Source organism: Rhamphochromis longiceps, linkage group LG12 (assembly GCF_057381845.1).
Source record: "Rhamphochromis longiceps isolate RC_006_pf linkage group LG12, R_longiceps_female_GT1.1, whole genome shotgun sequence".
NCBI lineage: Eukaryota > Metazoa > Chordata > Actinopteri > Cichliformes > Cichlidae > Rhamphochromis > Rhamphochromis longiceps.
This window is the reverse complement of record NC_140568.1, coordinates 43,790,166-43,809,177: the sequence shown is the minus strand read 5'-3', so window position 1 is coordinate 43,809,177 and position 19,012 is coordinate 43,790,166. Positions and strand designations below refer to the sequence as shown.

At 42.9% G+C, this 19,012-nt stretch overlaps 1 protein-coding gene across 2 annotated transcripts in view; it reads left to right on the top strand.

Moving 5' to 3' along the window:
• The window catches only part of adamts3 (ADAM metallopeptidase with thrombospondin type 1 motif, 3), a 152,975-nt gene that overhangs the window by 115,054 nt on the left and 18,909 nt on the right, over window positions 1–19,012 (top strand). For both annotated transcript variants that reach the window (XM_085426493.1, XM_085426492.1), the window contains 4 exons: window positions 259–339; window positions 6,280–6,443; window positions 16,471–16,627; window positions 17,779–17,911. In XM_085426493.1, coding sequence (XP_085282619.1) covers window positions 259–339; window positions 6,280–6,443; window positions 16,471–16,627; window positions 17,779–17,911 — 535 coding nt within the window. The remainder of the gene's footprint in view (window positions 1–258; window positions 340–6,279; window positions 6,444–16,470; window positions 16,628–17,778; window positions 17,912–19,012) is intronic.

The following is a 19,012-nucleotide window of genomic DNA, read 5'->3' as shown; positions in this document are numbered from 1 at the left end:
GAGTAAACCTTCAGGGCCTGTTTCAATAGAACCTTTTTACATTGAGGAGGAAAGCCAACCAAGCATTTTCTTCCTTCTTTAACTTCTTCAAACATCCTTGTAGAGCAAAGTGAACAAAATGTCTGGAACATGCGGGATGTCAGCCTCAGCAAACCGAACAGATTATCCTTGTATCTGCTTAATGTACCGTTTCTGTCTTATCTTTCCTAACCCCCCCGTCCTGCTTCTGCTGCTGCTGATGCTGCAAACTTGGCAAAGGTTACCTTAAGATGTTTCTCATTCCTCCTGGAGCTAGACATGTGATCATCCAAGAACATGAGGCCTCCCCTCACATTCTTGGTAAGTGTGATTTTCAGAGATGAACACATGTATGAAATCTTAAAAAGCTCTTTGCCATCCTCCTCATGTCTCCTCAGAAGACCGATGGGAAGATTCTGTGAAATCATAGATTTTTCATAATTCATTTCTTGTCACCTCCCAAGTTGAGGAAAATGAATCTTCTCATTTGCATTCATTATTAATCGTCTGCTAGATGAGCGTGCTCTTTCTTTTCTGCAAAATAGGACTAGTTTTTCTTTATTTAGTTCAATTTCCAATAACAACCAAGGACATGTAGAATTAATCAGCCATATTCAGGAATGAATCATAAAGACGTGGCTTGTTATAGGATAAGTTTATTCATAAATGGTTAAAATAACCTCCACAGATGGGATTATGTAGTTACTCTTAGTGCAAGCTAAATAAAATTAATACCTGAATTCAATTTAAAGGTCATGCCCTTGTGCACCTTTGGACTGCTTCCTGCGCTGCTGCTATTTTTAGAAGTTCTGTGTGTCTGTGATTTCATCCTGGAGCTCAAACCTGAGCAAAGTCAAACATCAACTTCTGTCCCCCCAACTCTGATGTCAAGAACAACCCAACAACACAAAAGCAGAAGTAAGGTGAAGAGTCCGTCAGGAGTGCGACCAGCAGCAAACACAGAAACAGGATCAGTGTAGTCGCTGGTTTGATTCCCTCCAACTTTGTCCTCTTAAGAAAATAACATTTAGAAAATTTCACAAAGAACAAAAAAAGAGAAATGTTTGTCCCACTGGAGGAGGCCCTTTGTGTATTCTAGACACACACATGTGAGTGATAAGAATCTGACAAGCTGGCAGTTTGCTGATAACAGCAACTTTAATGAAAACAGTGAAGAACTTTATGATTACATGTCAGATTATACTCTTTAATCCTCGTGCAACACGCGTCTGTCAGTCGAATGATCACATAATGTGTCAACTTTTTCTGATGGAGTAGATGGATCCATCCTTGGTTTTTGTCTTTGTATTGAAAGGTCAATTTACTGTAAGTGAAAAAAGCACGATTTCTGCCTTTAAAATGCCAGTTAGTCAAGTCGCATGTTGGGTCTGGTAGAACAGTTACTGATAGTGATGACTAAAGGATCCTGTTTCTGAGTCAGACTGAGTTTATGTGCAGCTAGAAGACAGTAAATATGCCAAAAAGGAAAACGACCTCAAAGTGGTTAAAAAGGCTCCAAATGTCAGTATTTGTAACTCAAGTACAAGCAGACTGACAGTGGAGGAAGTCAACTGATCTCAAACTAACATAAAAATATTAAGAGTTAAACTCTTAAAAAAAAATAAAGAAAAAAACTGAAAGTAGAGAATAAACATGAAAGTTCATAAAACATCGTAAAAGCAGAAACAATATTTTCCTCTTTTCAAAAGGAGCAAAAACCACCTGCTCAGTAAAAAGAGTGGGAGGAGGAGACGATGATCTATTTAGTGTCTGCCAGGTGATACAGGTCAGCATCGCTCTATTTCCTCAAAGAGCTCTTTGAGGTTAATATTTACACTGACAATTATTTAACAGAATCCTGTGAAACCTGTAAAAGAAGATGAATGCAAGCACAAAAACACAAAAACAAGCAGCAACAACACTTCTGTGTGGAATGAAAAGGTGATGGAAATTATAGAAATAATTTGTGCGTCTTTAAAAAGAGCCTGGCTGATATTTGTAGTATTTTAGTATTTATTTATTTATTGTCATTGTCAAGAACAATGAAATTGCGTTTGGGGCTTCCATACAACCCCAAAAAAAGAAGAAAATAATAAATACCCCTTAAAACCCAAGTGTACATATTTAACCCAGTGTGACTCCAATGCAATAAGACAATCCTTAGCAATAATGTTCGTAGAAATTCAGACAAAGACCTGAGAAACATGACAAAATACAACAATGCAACCCATTCAATATTATTGTACTGTGAGATATGATATCAGATATGATAGTTATCTATTTAAGAAAGAGGGGGGGGGCAGGAGGGGGAAGAGAATAAAGATATGATGCACCAATGCAGACCAGTTCATTGCTATTAAGAAGTTGGATATGGTTATTGTCCGTGAGAGGGGGGCAGAGAGTTCAGGAGCCTCACAGCCTGTGGATACAGGCTGTTGGCCAGTCTGGATGTTCTGGCCTGTATAGACCTGTACCTTCTCCCTGAGGGCAGCAGATGGAAAAGGTGGCGCGCAGGGTGATGTTGGTCCCGCAGGATACTGTGCACCCTCCTCAGACAGCGAGTGGGGAAGATGTTACTGATCTCTGGCAGACTTGTTCCAATAATTCTGCCAGCTTCTTTCACCACCCGCTGGAGTGCTTGCTGATCGGCCTTGGTGCAGCTGGGGAACCACACTAGAAATCCATACGTCAGAACGCTGCTGATGGCACAGTTGTAGAAGTTCAACATCAGAGATCTGGGAATGTGTGCGCTCCGCAGTCTCCTCAGGTAGTAGAGGCGCTGTTGGGCCTTCCGTACAACTGAGGTGATATGGTTGCCCCAGGACAGGTCCTCGGTCACAGTTACCCCCAAGAATTTAAAACTGCTCACCCTCTCCACCGCCTCACTGCCAATGAAGAGAGGCAGATGGTTGTTATGACCCCTCTTCCGGAAATCTACAATGATCTCCTTGGTCTTTTTGGTGTTTAAGACCCAAGTTATTGTCGTGGCACCATGACTCTAGTTGTTGCACCTCTGTCCTATAGTTTGTCTCATCATTGTTGGATATAAGTCCGAGCACTGTGGTGTCATCTGCAAACTTAACAATGAGATTGGACGCGCGGGAGGAAATACAGTCATGGGTGAAGAGAGTGTATAGCAGAGGGCTCAGAACACACCCCTGAGGGGCACCGGTGTTGACCACAAGGGTGGAAGAGGTGTTCTTACCCACTCTGACACTCTGTCTACGGTTAGTGAGGAAGTCCACAATCCAGTTGCACAGAGAGGAGTTAAGTCCCAGTTGGTGGAGTTTGGGACGGAGTTTGCATGGCCGGATGGTATTAAAAGCCGAGCTGTAGTCTACAAAGAGGAGCCGTGCATAGGTGTTCCTGTGTTCCAAGTGCTTCAGTAATGTGTGCAGCACTGTGGCGATCGCATCCTCGGTTGACCGGTTCTCCCTGTATGCAAACTGGTGCGAGTCCAGGGATGGTGGAAAAGCAGCTCTGATGTGTTTAATGACCAGTCTCTCCAGGCATTTGGCGGGAATGGGGGTGAGTGCCACAGGTCTGAAATCGTTCAGACATGTGACATTTGACTGTTTTGGGATGGGAACGATGGTTGCTGCTTTGAAACAGGATGGTACCAGTGAACAGGACAACGAGGTGTTATATATAGAGGTGAAGACGTCCGCCAGGTCCGCAGCACAGTCTTTTAGCACCCGGCCCAGCACTCCATCCGGCCCGGCCGCCTTCCTGGTGTTAATGCTCCGGAACACACGCCTCAGCTCATGAGTGCTCAGGACCGGAGCAGGGTCGGTTGAGGGGAGAGGGGACAGGACAGGGTCGGTGTTCTCCCTGTCAAAACGGGCATAAAAGAGATTTAGATCCTCAGCCAGAGTAGAACTGTCGGCTGAGGGTGATGGTGTTCTTCTTTTGTAGTCCGTGATAGCCCTGATGCCCTCCCAGACCTGCCTTGGGTTTGTGTTGTTCTCAAACCTGGCCTCGATACGCCTCCTGTGCTGCTGCTTGGCAGTCTTGATGCCTCTTCTCAGGTTGGCCCTGGCAGCACTGTATGCCTCCTGGTCCCCGGATTTGAAAGCGTTGTTCCTTGTTCGAATAAGTTGTTGAACTCCGTGTGTCATCCAGGGTGGATTATTAGGGAACACACGGAATCGTTTCCAAGTTGTTACATTGTCCACACAGAAACAGATGTAGTCCAAGACAGTGGAGGTGTAACTGTCCAATGCGACACGATTGTCAGTGTCCTGCACCTTGAATACATCCCAGTCTGTGCAGTGGAAACAGTCCTGAAGCATCGGAATAGCGTCCTGCGGCCATGTTCTCACGGTTTTGGTTGTAATCCCAGTGCTCTTGATCTTTTGTGTGTATATTGGGTGTAGCAGAAGGGAGAGATGGTCTGACAGACCCAGGTGGGGATAAGCCTGGGCTCTGTACGCATTCGCCATGTTGGTGTACACCTGGTCCAACGTTCTATCTCCTCTGGTAGCACACTTCACATTACGGTGGAAATTGTGAAGTACAGATTTCAGGTCCGCGTGGTTAAAATCCCCAGCCGCAATAAAGACACTGTCCGGGTGTGCTACCAGGCTGTTATTGATGCTGCTGCTCAATTGTGCTAACGCTAGCTTAGCATTAGCATCTGGTGGAATGTAAACAGCGCAGATGTAAACGGCAGAAAATTCCCGAGGGAGATAGAATGGACGGCACTTTAACACCAACAGTTCTACCTCTGTACTGCACTGCATTGTACAGCTTGTTTCCAAAAATATTAAAATGTACACAAAATTAGACTAGAAGCAAACAAAAGCTCTTTGCTTAGCACAGAACGAAGCTGTTTGACACCGACGCTACTAAAGGGCCCTAAATAGACATAGAAGATACGCTAAAACACTCAGTCTAAAAGCTAGTATAATATTACTGTTACCATCTAAGGAAGTACTATGGTGTGCATGTTTAATTCAGTCTGTCCAACGCTGCAAAATTGGCTGAAATCTCAGTGACTTTTGAAACAGCTCACTGTTCATACGGCACCTCGATGCACAAGGTTCAGCAGCGGGGTAGTAGTCCAGTCAAAATGCAGCCTGATTGCAAGCGCGTTTTATCCTACTGAATGGAACAAGTAAGAAAAATGAAATAACTCCATTAAAAATGGACTCTGTGTTATTAGAGTTATTGAACGGTGTCTCGTAGAGCCTACAGTTGTGTTAGATGTGAGGCTCTGAGAAGTTTGTGCACCTCTCTACCAAACAAAAGAATCAGTGGTTTAAATTAAGGTTATGAAGCAAGACAGTGTACTTAAGGATGGAAGGAGAAGATGATGAGTCTGAATATCCGGGGTCAACCATCCAAAGCAAAGGACAGTGGACAGGAGAGATGAAGAAGAGAGTGCAGGCAGGCTGGACCGGGTGAAGAGATGCTGCTGAGACCCACCATGACGGCACTGAGAAAAAACAGGTGGCTGAGCTGGAGATGCTCGGACAGAACAGGATTATAAATATCAGGGGGAAGGTTCACACTGAAGACGATGCTGCAGAGCCAGAGGAAGACCACAGAAAGAGGTTCAAGGATGCAGCGAAGGAGGCTGCAGGATGTTGGAGATGCAGCCGAAACAAGATGATATGATCCAAATTAGCGATTTCACATACTTACTTTAAATTTCTGTGAACTTTTTCATTTGCCTGCTGGTATAAACCACTAATAGTAGTGTTTTTAAATTAATTATTGGATGTTTGACAATAATGGTGCACTTCAAACAAAATAGCACAGCTGAAACCAGCAGGAACTACTTTCCCTGTTTTAATAGGATGCAGAGCTGATGAGTGGTTGGAGACTGCATCGTTAAAAACTGTTGTAAAGCAGACGGGTGCTGCAGTGGATCATCTTAAATGCTTTTTAAAAGCATAAAGTAAAACTTGAGCAGCAGAAAGAAAGAAATGATCTGCAACATCCTTTTAGCATCTTTTACTTGTGTTGCATTTTTCCCACTCGATGCATTTAAATGCATTTATATGTATTTAAAGCATCTGATTAACATGCCAGTTTTCATTTTTGTCCTCACAAGTTTTATTAAACTATGAGTTTGGCAGTTTGTTTTGCACAGAATGAGGAATAGTTCAGACATGCTTTTGTTCAGGCACGGTCTTTTTCCGAGTGACTGCTCTGAGAGTGCATTTTCTTTCGCTGTGAATAATTCTGATCTTTGTCATCTAGAAAGTAAAGCTATTTCAAGTTTGTCAGCAGCTTATAACAAGTGACTGATTACAGCAATCAAGAACCAGGCGACGGGGCATTACATCCTCAACGGCAAAGGAGAGGAGGTCAAGTCCAGAAGCTTCATCGACTTGGGCGTTGAATGGCATTACATCATCGAGGGCGACGTAGAGACGCTGCAGACCGATGGCCCTCTGCACGACCCCGTGGTGGTGCTGGTAATAACACTTCCTTATCTATCGCACTCATATATGAATTCATTCAGAAGGCTATTTACTTGATAATGAGCGTTAAAACAGTTCATCCCTCCTGCCCGAGTCTCCCAAAATCCATTTTATCACTTATTTTCTACGGCTATCTGTTAGATTTTAATTATTGAAAATCATTAGTGTTATTTAAATGCACCATATGAGAATGTCTCCAAAGGAAGAGGCTTATCCCTAAGATAAAATACTACTTGAGATAAATTTGAACGAGTCAGTCCCTTCAGTTGTTTTAGACACATTTGCATTTGCTGGGAAGATTTTAATACATGTACAGCAGGGCTGCCCAATCCCAGTCCTCGAGAGCTACTATCCTGCAGCTTTTAGATGCATCCCTACTCCAACACAGCTGAATCAAATGAATGGCTTGTTATCAGGCCTTTGCCAAACACGATGGCATGCTGAAGAGGTAATCAAACCATTTGATTCAGCTGTGTTGGAGTAGGGATGCATCTAAAAGCTGCAGGACGGTAGCTCTCGAGGACCGGGATTGGGCACCCCTGATGTACAGTATTAAGCTGCTCCCTTCTTTTATCGCTGCGCCTCTCTGTGAGCACGAGGGAAAACAGACGCAGTGAAACTGAGATCAGAGCGTAGAGACATCGGCATGACCGTGAAAAACAACAAGACCTAGCAGAGGCTGTCATGGTGCACCAAAACGAAACGAGTTAACGTTGTTTTGGTCCCCAGAGTTACATTTAAATGACTTTTTACAGTAACTTTGGACCTTCCAGTGTTACCGTAATGTTACCTGATCAGAAATATAAGTTAACAGGAGTTTTGTGCGATCAAACACTCCACTGTGACTCCTACCAGTATGTACCAACCACATACTGGTTGCATCACCTCCACCAGCCAGCTCATCTATTTATCCTAGACTGATAGCTTTAGCTGAACTCAGTGCTAGCTATCGCCATTTTGGGGCACCAGCAGATGCACTCGGTTTCACCAAACACAGTTTGCAGTTCACTCTGCTGTCGAGCTGACACTAGCACAGAGCTATCTGCCAAGAAACACAAGAACAACAGAAAATAATGCATTAGGTTGTTTGTTTGTTGTTGCTGTTGTAATTTTTGCATTACTCAAATGCAAAAATGACACTTTTGTTTGCAAAGTAGTCTGAGTACTACTACTTTAGTGAAGTAGCAACTGTATTTTGCAGCTCCTAACCTCAACAGGTGCAATGACACTAAAGAGGGCTTTAAAAGAGGACCGTTATTATTCAGGTTTAGACAGTTTAGAAAATCGTGGGTACAGTATGAGTAGAGCTCTCATGTAAATCATTTAAAACCAGCGGAAAAATCTTCCAATCAAAACCAAAACTAACAGGCAGCTGATTCACAGCACATATTTGTGGTCATATGATCGTTTTCCTTGGAGCAGCTCTCTGGACTTGTGGATTTCTCCTGCTGAGCAGTGAGTGAGTTACTGTAAGGTGCATCAATCAAACCTGGTAGAGATCAAAGAAAACGTGAACTTGACTAAATCTGCCAGTGAAGGAAAGACCTGACCTCCATCATTTGGTTTACTCTCAGCCAAATACAACATGACTGAAACTTGAACGACTCCACAATGTGAGGTTTGTAGTGTCATATTGGTTCGTCTGCTGCTCGGGCAAGCCATGATTATTATGTGATTGAGAGGACAAATTATAAGGATCTGTCACATGAAATGATTCATTTGGAGACATTTTTAGGACATCGGGACTCAACGGAGAGAAACCAGTGACTGCAGAAAATGCAGACGATCTCACGCCCACAAAAAGTGAAGCCAAACCATCTCTATCGCCCCCCGGTGTCTGACTGCAGTATAAGTCATAACCCTGCCCCCTCCCTGGATAAGACAGGGGTCAACCTGAAACAAAAAGTCTCCACAAATAAATTTTTCCCAAAGATTCTTTCTGCCATTATTAACAGTTCTCGTCACTCTGGGTTGGGTTTGAGGGGTCACCTTTGTCATAAGCTTGATTTTAATTGCTAAGTCGGATGCTTTAAAATTGTGGTGCAGTGTTATTATGACAGCTTTGGCGGCCGCAGCCACTGAGAAGGAGGTTCAGCATTTAGTTTCCAAAACCATGACCGACTGAGGCATCCACATACTTCTGCTTTTATCCAATCATTGGTCCAAACACCATGCTTTCTAGTGTGTGTGTGTGTGTGTGTGTGTGTGTGTGTGTGTGTGTGTGTGTATATTTATATATATATATATACACCCAGCACGCCCCTGCGGGCGGTTTATCCTTCAAGCTCGGGTCCTCTACCAGAGGCCTGGGAGCTTGAGGGTCCTGCGCAGTATCTTAGCTGTTCCCAGGACTGCGCTCTTCTGGACAGAGATCTCCGATGTTGTTCCCGGGATCTGCTGGAGCCACTCGCCTAGCTTGGGAGTCACCGCACCTAGTGCTCCGATTACCACGGGGACCACCGTTACCTTCACCCTCCACATCCTCTCGAGCTCTTCTCTGAGCCCTTGGTATTTCTCCAGCTTCTCGTGTTCCTTCTTCCTGATATTGCTGTCATTCGGAACCGCTACATCGATCACTACGGCCGTCTTCTTCTGTTTGTCTACCACCACTATGTCCGCTTAGCGTACAACCTCAGGATGCTGGACTTGGGGTGAAACCCTCCATGCATGGTAAGGAGCTTTCTTGTCTTTATGTCAGTGGCTTCTATCTCCTCCTTTGGCCAGCCTATTACCCCAGCAGGGTACCTGATCACGGGCAGGGCGTACGTGTTGATGGCCCGGATCTTGTTCTTACCATTCAGCTGACTCCTCAGGACTTGCCTGACCCTCTGCAGGTACTTGGTGGTTGCAGCTTTTCTAGCGGCCTCTTCATGGTTCCCATTTGCCTGCGGGATCCCCAGGTACTTGTAACTGTCCTCTATGTCTGCAATGTTGCCTTCTGGTAGTTCAATCCCCTCAGTTCTGACTACCTTCCCTCTCTTTGTTACCATCCGACTACACTTCTCCAGTCCGAACGACATTCCAATGTCATTGCTGTATAGCCTGGTAGTGTGGATCAGTGAATCGATGCCTCGTTCACTCTTGGCATACAGCTTGATGTCATCCATGTACAGGAGGTGGCTGACAACTGCTCCGTTCCGTAGTCGGTATCCGTAGCCAGTCTTGTTAATGATCTCACTGAGGGGGTTCAGGCCTATGCAGAACAGCAGTGGGGACAGAGCATCTCCTTGGTAGATCCCGCACTTGATGGTGACTTGTGCTATGGGCTTGGAGTTGGCCTCTAGTGTTGTCCGCCACATCCCCATTGAGTTCCTGATGAAGGCTCTTAGGGTCCCATTGATCTTGTACAATTCTAGGCATTCCAGTATCCAGGTGTGGGGCATTGAGTCATAGGCCTTCTTGTAATCAATCCAGGCAGTGCACAGGTTGGTCAGTCTGATCCAGCAGACCTTCGGTTAGCCATTCCGGGTGTCTCTCGTTAACTAGCAGCTGGTTCATTTGTGCTGCCAGACGCTCGTGGAGTGCAGTCAGCTTCTTCAGCCAGTAGGCGTGAACCATGTCGGGCCCTGGTGCTGTCCAACTCTTCATACTGGAGATCTGCCACTGTGATGGTTACTGGACCCTGTTCGGGGAGGTCGCTGTGGTCTGCCCTCAGATCCACTAGCCACTGAGCATTGCCGTTATGGGTTGCATCCTTCTCCCATATGCTCTTCCAGTATTGCTCCGTCTCCAGCCTTGGTGGTGCTGTTCTCTTATTGTTCCCTTGCCACTGAGAGTACACCTTTGCTGGTTCTGTGGAGAACAGCTGGTTTATTCTCCTGCCTTCTATCTCTCTGGTGTACCTCCTCAAGCAGCTGGCCAAGGCTGTGAGTTGTTGCTTGGCAGTTTCCAAGGCCTCAGGCATGGACAGCTTGCTGTATTTCTTATCACCTTCCTCATCGCGCCTTTCTGCAGCTCCGATAGTTGGCTGACCTCCCTCCGTGCTACCTTGATCTTAGCCTCTAGCCTCCTTTTCCATGGAGGGTACTGCCCCTTGTGGCTGTTCAACTTGTAGCCAAGCATCTCACTGATCACTGCTGCCGTATTGTACATCAGCTTGTTAGTCTCTGTAATCGTGGCTGTAGGTATCGTCCGTAGTGCTGCATTAACATCATCTAGCAGACCTTCTGAGGGTACTTCACGTAATCTTTTAATCTCCTCCTCCTCCTCCTGTCATGATTTTAATTTAATCGTAATCTTCTTTTCTTTTCACAGCAGACTTTATTTGGTTGAGAGGCTGGAGCTGTTCAATTGTCAGCTAAAACTAAAGCGAGATAGCGTTCTCTGATAGCGTGGAGGTTACACTTCTGAAAACATATGAATGCAGTCTTCAGTTTTAATATATTCAAACTGTAATAAAGCATAATAAACGTACTGTTACTTTGTGGCAATAAAGGCCTGCAGTTCAATAATGCATTTCCTTGAATAAGCAGATGAAAATATATACAGGAAAATTAGATGGGTTCTCTAGAGTGTGGAGAGTGTAATATCCACAGTTTCATCAGGAAGTGGCTTTTCACTGGGCAAATATTTAAAAAGTCTCTTGAAATGAGCCACGAATGGTGACAAAAATAATTTGTAATAATTTGTAATGGTACAAATATTCATGTTAGACAAGGACTTACAGCATAAGTTAGTGCGCATCTAAGTGGTTCACATTGGTGGTGCACAGTCAGTCATTAATCAAGCTTCAAATACATGACAAATATCGTTATACACCATAGAGCAGGGGTGGGCAACTCCAGGCCTCGAGGGCCGGTGTCCCTGCAGGTTTTAGATGTCCTTGAACCAACACAGCTGATTTAAATGGCTAAAAAAGCTCCTCAACATGTCCTGAAGTTCTCCAGAGGCCTGGTAACGAACTAATCATGTGATTCAGGTGTGTTGACTCAGGGTGAGTTGAAGAAAGTTCTTCACAGTAAAGTTTTTGTGCATGCAGCTTGATGGAAATGCATCGTCTCACATTTCGATAAGAGACATATTTTACATAAAATTCATGAAAGCCATTCAGAAGCATTTCCACATTCAGTGCATTCAGTGCACCTTTTTTGACTCTTTAACATCAGATTATTGCATTCATCTGATTATCACCCTGTTATGCTCACAAGCCAGTGAATTACAGCACAATAAGCAGTGTGAATGAGCTAGTTTTACCACAATACAGCAGCTATAATCATCAGATGCGCCTTCTTCCCCAGATGCTTTGCCTGTTTTTATGAAAATGCGATGAATATCCAGCAGAATATTTTACATGCAGCTCGTGAGCAAGTAGGAATAATTAGTAACTCTGCTTCCACGATAGAATTGACTGACAATGAGCGTTAATACACTTTTACATGTCAGCACTCATGTTTACTCAGATTTTCTTATTTTCTTATGTATTTTTAACTCTGATCGTAGAAATAGATACTTGTTCAGCCTCCTCCAAATCAACTCCAAGCTGCACGTGATGGCTTTGGTGAAACTTTAAAATTCAAATGCCATGGATACAGTCAGGGCCGTGAGAATTTGGACGTTATTTATTTATTATTTTTCCTCCATAATGGTCTACTAGGCCACGGGGGTCAAACTCCAGTCTTCGAGGGCTGGTGTCCTGAAACTTTTCCATGTGTCTCTGCTGCAACACACCTGAATAACATTAGTAGGCCATTAGCAAGACTCTGTGTCGTGCATGCTGAGGTGGCAGTTCAGCTGCTTGATTCATGTTACAGCAGCTCAAGAGTGAAATAATGTAGTGCAATAAAAGTACTTTTAGCAGTACACTTTTCCAAACACTTAGATGTGTCCTTGATCCAACACGGCTGATTTAAATGGTTAAATGTAGGGATGGGTATTGATAAGATTTTAACGATTCCGATTCCATTTTCGATTCTGTTTAACGATTCGATTCCTTATCGATTCTTTTTTTTTTTTAAAAGGAGAACACTAAAGTCGATTAGCTTAGAACTGTGTTTTATATCTTCTCTTTGAACAAGATAGAAATTTAGGAGTAACATGGCCTTACAAACCCAACAGTGAGATCTTAAGAGAGCCACAGCCTACGGCTCTTCAATGGGGTGTCACAGGGTCCCCAGGAAAAAAAATGTATATGTAAAATAATAAAATGGAGGACTACGTACAAAAATAGCTGTAATTCTGAAACAGTTATTGCAATACTTGATAAACCTGCTAAATTAATGACTGTGCCTTAACTGATTTATTTAAATCCACTGTGGTGATTCACAGTAGTGGAATTACAATTCTTTGAATGTGGGTGCTTGTTGTTAAAAGGGTTGTGTGGCATTTGAGTTGGTTTTTTTTGTTCTTTTTTTGGGGGGGGGCATATATTTATGTGTAAATATAATAAATATATAAGTCGAGCTAACACTTGGCACTTTGAAATTGAATGCCTAAAGGACCTGGTGACCATGCGAACAACTATTTTCACAACTGTGTGTCTGAATGACATTAACGAAACAAACCCGTGCACACGGATCAATGGAGAAATGGTTTTTCCAGCATCAGAAAAGGGTAACGCTGACTCTCAGTCATCCCAAAAGACATGAAGAGAACTGAAGTAGTGCATAAAATTGAGTCAGTGCCCTGAAGACCAGACTTTAACTGCCTATTAGGACAGTTTTACAGCCAGTCCCACTGCAGCAGGGGACCGTCTCATTCAAAATGCTCCCACAGGTCGAAAAACAGTCAGAGTTACTAATGAGACCATAGCCAGCAGCGAGGAGGAAAAAATGCAAAATTAATAGCTGCGTTACATTCATCACTTATAAACTGGACGTTTAGTGATGATTTTCACTGGACTTTTCACATCCCCTTTATCACTAATGATGAGTTTTGACACCTCAGGAAATATCAGTGAAGATGTGGGTAGAGTAATTTCCAGGTTTTTCCAGGGGCAGCTGCACAGGCAGAGACCCCCTCACTAACATCTGATGTACATCCAGCCGGCTGAAATATGGGCTGCTGCTGGTAGACTTTCAAGGGGTAAAGAAGAGGAAGTGATCAAATGATGCAGTCATGGCTGACAGGGTGATTTATTTATTTTCCCCTGGTTTCTGTTTATTAGAATCTCATCTAGTCTCAAGTCTCACTTGTATGAGAAGCTTGTTAAAAAACAAAGAAACTACTTTCTATTTTTCTAATCATCGTTTTTCTCTCGTGGACATCAACTCAAATTTCTTGCATGTCACATCGGTCGACTTTTCTAAATTGCCACGTCTGGGATATTTGCTGTTTTTCTTTTATGACAGGAAAATAATTAGACAGGCGTGTTTGTTCCAAACGTATCGAAGAGAACAGATGTGACAGAAACTGATGAGTTTTCCCAGGAACAGAGCTTTGTCAGAAAAACACGAGCGACGTAGCAGGAACTTTCTCCTGCAACTTGAAAAAACATGGAGTTTAATCTCGCAGATTTTAAGGACGCAGTGTGCAAATCGTTTAAATATTTCATGTTCTCTCTGAGTACAAGTCAAGGATAAAAACAAATCGGTAAATCTCTTTGTCTTTGATTAAGACACTTAAAAAAGTGCTTACAAAGTCATTAAGAAAACCTCTACATGAGTGTGAACATGTAAATGCACAAAACCAAAGAATCCAAATGTGCTGCAGTTATGACAGATTATAATGGAAGTGACTGCAAACTGGCAACAATAACTTACCCAGCTGTTAGTTTGTGACAGTGTGAACATCGAAACATCACCACCATCGTCTGTGACCCCAGAAATATGTTTCAGTTGTGTGTCTCTGCAACATGTGTTGTCAACTCAATGAAGATAATATTTGCTGATAAGTCGTCTGGGCTTGGATGTGTGTTTTCTTGAACAGGATCAAATGTTTTACTTTTATAAGTCTTTCCTAAAACATTTAATGAATCTGTCTCAGCGTGAGTGTTTGCAAAGCAACAATACACAAACAAGTGCAGAGATTGCAGTTCCTTAATTGGCTACTCGAGTCTGACTCCAAAAGCCAGTCAAACCCCACAGACTCAAAAATAAACATGTAGCCTGTTAGATTAAAAATTCCAGTTTGATATTTTCCTGTCATAATTATAAATACTTGAAACTCAACCTACAGTATTTATAATGAAGGCCTGCTCTGAGTGGGAGGTGGGTGGATCCTTTAACCTGAACTCATCTGTGGATGAATCTTCCAAACTTTAATCGTTAGCACTGAACCCTCTCATCTACGATCACATCTGATTAACAAAGATGGTGAGATCCAAAATGAACCAGTGTCTAACCTCCAGACAGGAGACTTGTATGAGTACAAGAGGAACAGACTCTGAACACCATGCATTTCTTTCCTAGGACTCCTGACATTACACTCAAATGTTGCCTTGCACCTGTAATAGTTCAGCAAACGATCATCCGCTGAGGAAAACACAGTTTAAAGGTTGCCAAGCAAATTAAATAATCGTCTGTGGCACATAACAAAGCTTTAAATCTCTAATGCAAATGTCCCACTGGTCCGTATAGATGCTCGAGTGGTTTCGGCTCCATTTGTGATTCCAGCACTTAAAATGTTACTCTGTGAATTGAAGTCACGGCTCATATCTGTTAATGCGGCAGCACGTTAGCTTCTAAACCAAAGCAGAACACAGGGAACAGGGAGGTCTGTGAATCCTCACTGCTGGGTACAGTTAGGAACAAAAGCTGCTGCTGCACTGCAAGCCCAGGCGCTTTTGTTAGGCTTCATTTCCTTTCTACACTAAGGTCTAACACGAGGAACGCCTTCTCTTTGCAGTGGCAGTGCAAGAGTCTCCAGGTGTTGCTTGGGCTGAATTGCTAATTGACCACACTTGGTGAGGTGTAAATGGTAAATGGCCTGTATTTGTGTAGCGCTTTACTAGTCCCTAAGGACCCACTGGGGCGCACTGACAGAGGCGAGGCTGCCGGACACTGGCGCCACCGGGCCCTCTGACCACCTCCAGTAGGCAACGGGTGAAGTGTCTTGCCCAAGGACACAACGACCGAGACTGTCCAAGCCGGGGCTCGAACAGGCAACCTTGTAACCTTCCGATTACAAGGCGAACCCCCAACTCTTGAGCCACGACACTAGTAGCTGCTGGGACTTCGAGTCACCGCTTTCCAACCAGGACAGGCTTCTAGACTTGAATGACTGAAAGAAAGAAAACGTCCGTAGCTCATTTCCTCTTCAGCTGTTTTTCAAACTGCTTTAATGTTAGCGAGTCTTGTAAAAATGAAATAAACACCAAACATTTCATATTTCCATCTGGCTGCTCTGCTTTGCAGTGAGCCTGACCTGAAGGGCACCTGAGTACAAAACAGAAAAGTCTCCTTTTTAAAGAAAGACTCTAAAGTATGTTCAAAAAGTTTAACACTGCATTCTCCTTTGAAAAGACTTCATTCAGCGAGACCTAAAAGCCAAAAGGTAGATGCTGAAATGCTGAGATTTTCTCCATGTTCCTCCTTTCTGTAGCACAGTAATAGACACTCTGTGGTGAAGAGGTGACGACGTAATGTTTGAATTTGAAGTCAACTGCTGAATTTTATTTCACTTCAAGGCTACTCTTCATAACTTATATTATTACTCATCTTGTGTTTTTTGTATTACACGATGATGTAAAATGAATGGCACACACCATGAAAAGCTGTCGATTACACATTTACACAAAAGCCTTTCATAGGTTTTAAAGAGTTGTTAATTCCACAAATGAAATATTCTTTTTTTCCTGCAAGCCTGTCAGTTATCCTGTCAGTTATGCGTCTTTCACTTTCAAACTTTATATATCGTGTCTTTTAATATAATTGTAAATCTTAAACTGATCCAGATGAAAAGCTCTGAGACGGGGACACGAGCAAAACTGGTGCATCTCAACTTGCCCATGAATTCTCCTCTCTATTTCCTCCATTATCTGCCACCCAATCAGGAGCCGTGTTTGAGAGAGGGCAATCTTTCTGCGTGTTTTGATATTAGACACGGAGGATGATGGTATAATGGTTTAACTTCCTTTGATTTCTAGATTATACCAAAGGACAATGAGACACGGTCGACTCTGATGTATAAGTACATCATCCATGAAGATTCGGTGCCCATCAACAATAACAATGTCATCCAGGAGGAGACCTATGAGTGGGCTCTGAAGAGCTGGTCTCCGTGTTCCAAGCCATGTGCTGGAGGTAAACTCAGAAACTACCTTCACTTAAAAAAAAAATGAATGAAGACGAATAAATACTTTTCATCTAATTATTAAAATTGTATATTGAAGTTTCATATTCAGTCATTCAGTCTATAGGTGTTTGTGATGATCTGCTTTTATCCACATTCTCAAGCTGTGTCTTTGAAGTAAGAAATTATTGACTGAGTGAGCTAATTAAACCAAATATTTTGTCTTCAAACAAGATGATTGACATGCATTTGTTATATGCACTTCTAACCACAAAGTCTTTTCATTTGCATGGATACACAGAATATCGAAAAGGTGTTATTGGCAGTACTCACTGTTTCTTAGTGTAGGAAAGATAAGGTTGGTACTTGATATAAGATTGATTTTTGCTACCCTAACCTTTTTTTTCTTTTCTCCCGATGGTCATGAGTCCTAAAAAAACTTCATTTATCATTTTTCTACTGTGTTTTTTGGTATTATTCATATGTCAAATGTTATGTTTGGTTTTTAAACATCCCTGTGCGAAGAGCATCAGCATTTCAAATCTGCAGAATTGGCCAACAAAGATGTCACTGTGAGCTTAAATTTCACGACTTCATAGCTGCAAATATTTCAAACAAAGAAACAAACTGATACAACATTAATATTTGTCAAATTTTGCATCTTATTATATCTACTTGATATGTGACCTCTACTCTGACCTTTAGTGTGGGAACAGCATGAAATTTGTAATCCTGCAAAAGAAAATTACACATTTTTCCAGCTTACTAAATATCCCATAATGGTAAATGGAGTGTTTCTGATGCAACACTTTTATACTCGAGTACTTAAAGCACTTTCGTGTCTCATTCACACATTCACACTTGAACTGTTAACTGCAGTTCTTTCCCTTTTTGATGTTGCACATGCTTGTGTTATATTTATATTAGCCTGAATACACCTCTAAGATTTTATGTCAGCAGGCTTAAGCTCGCTGGTATTTAACTTAAAAGTAGACAAAAGCTTTAAGACATATTTTAAACTTAAAGGAAATTAGATATAAAAATGTGACTTGAGTAACTGCAAAGGAACTTTGAAGTTTGAAAGTCAAACCCCAGTAAAAGGATGTAAACTGTCTTTCTAATTAAAACATGGGGTTTTTGGGGGTGGGGGTTTTCTGGACAGGGTTTCAGTACACCAAGTATGGATGTCGGAAAAAGGGAGACACCAAGATGGTTCATCGAGGCTACTGCGACGCTGGCAAGAGGCCCAAACCCATCCGAAGAATGTGTAACCTTCAGGACTGCACACAGCCTCAGTGAGTACAGGCCTCCCCTCATCCTCCAGCTAAAGAAAGGTTTCTGTTAAACTTCTACTCAAGCTGGACCTGACGAACATGTTGCCAGCATTAAGTCTCAGTCATTCCCAGTGGGACTGACTCCACCAGAGTTGCCCTTTGCCACTCTTTCTCTTCATCAGTGGCAACTTATGAACATAATTTCTAAGTGCAGCCGAGGAGCAGAGGGTATCACAGCCAGTGGTCTCGAGAGCTCGTCAGGGCTTTTTGTGGACGACGTGGCCCTCTTGGCTTCATCAAATGGCGACGTCCAGCTGACACTTGAGGAGTTTGCAGCTGAATTTGAAGTGTTTGGGTCGGGAATTAGCACTTGCAGGTCTGAGGCCATGGTTCTCAGATGGAAAAGAGTGGAGTGCAAAATCAGTGTAGGGGATGAATTTCGTCCTCAAGTGCCAGAGTTTAAGTATATCAGGGGCTTGTTGAAGAAATTGACAGTAGGATTGGTCCTGCCTCGGCAGTGTTGCAGACGTTTTACTGGTCTGTTGTCAGTCTACATTCTTGCCCTCCATGGCCAAGATCTGCAGGTAGCAACCCAAAGAATACCTTTGTGAGCTCAAAAGAGACGTACCCTCCTGCATATCGACAGGAGTCAGCTGACGTGGACGCCTCCTAGATGAGGCATTTTGGGCGTGTCCAACTTGGAGGAAGCTGCAGAGCCAGGACACACTTGAGAGGTGTCTTGTGTCTCCTTACGTTTTCACAGGAGCAGTAGGTAAATGCCTTTGTCAGCATCATTTAAATTTCAATTATCTGTTTCTTATCACTGGACTGTACTAGAGTGTGAAAGGAGTGAAAATGAAAGCTTAACAGCCAAAAATCTGCTGTCTTTATCAAGATGTGAGCTCTGGTTCAGACACTTCGTCCTCTTTAGGCACAGAAAATGACTTTGTAGTCTTTACAGGTCAGATATGGGCGACACAGAGTGGAGCACCTTTGGAGCGGATTATCATTGAATTTAACATCCTCTCAGAATTGAACACGGTGACCTTATACAAGTACAGATCATTTAGCTGATATATATATATATATAAAACACCCAGCACGCCCCTGCGGGCGGTTTAT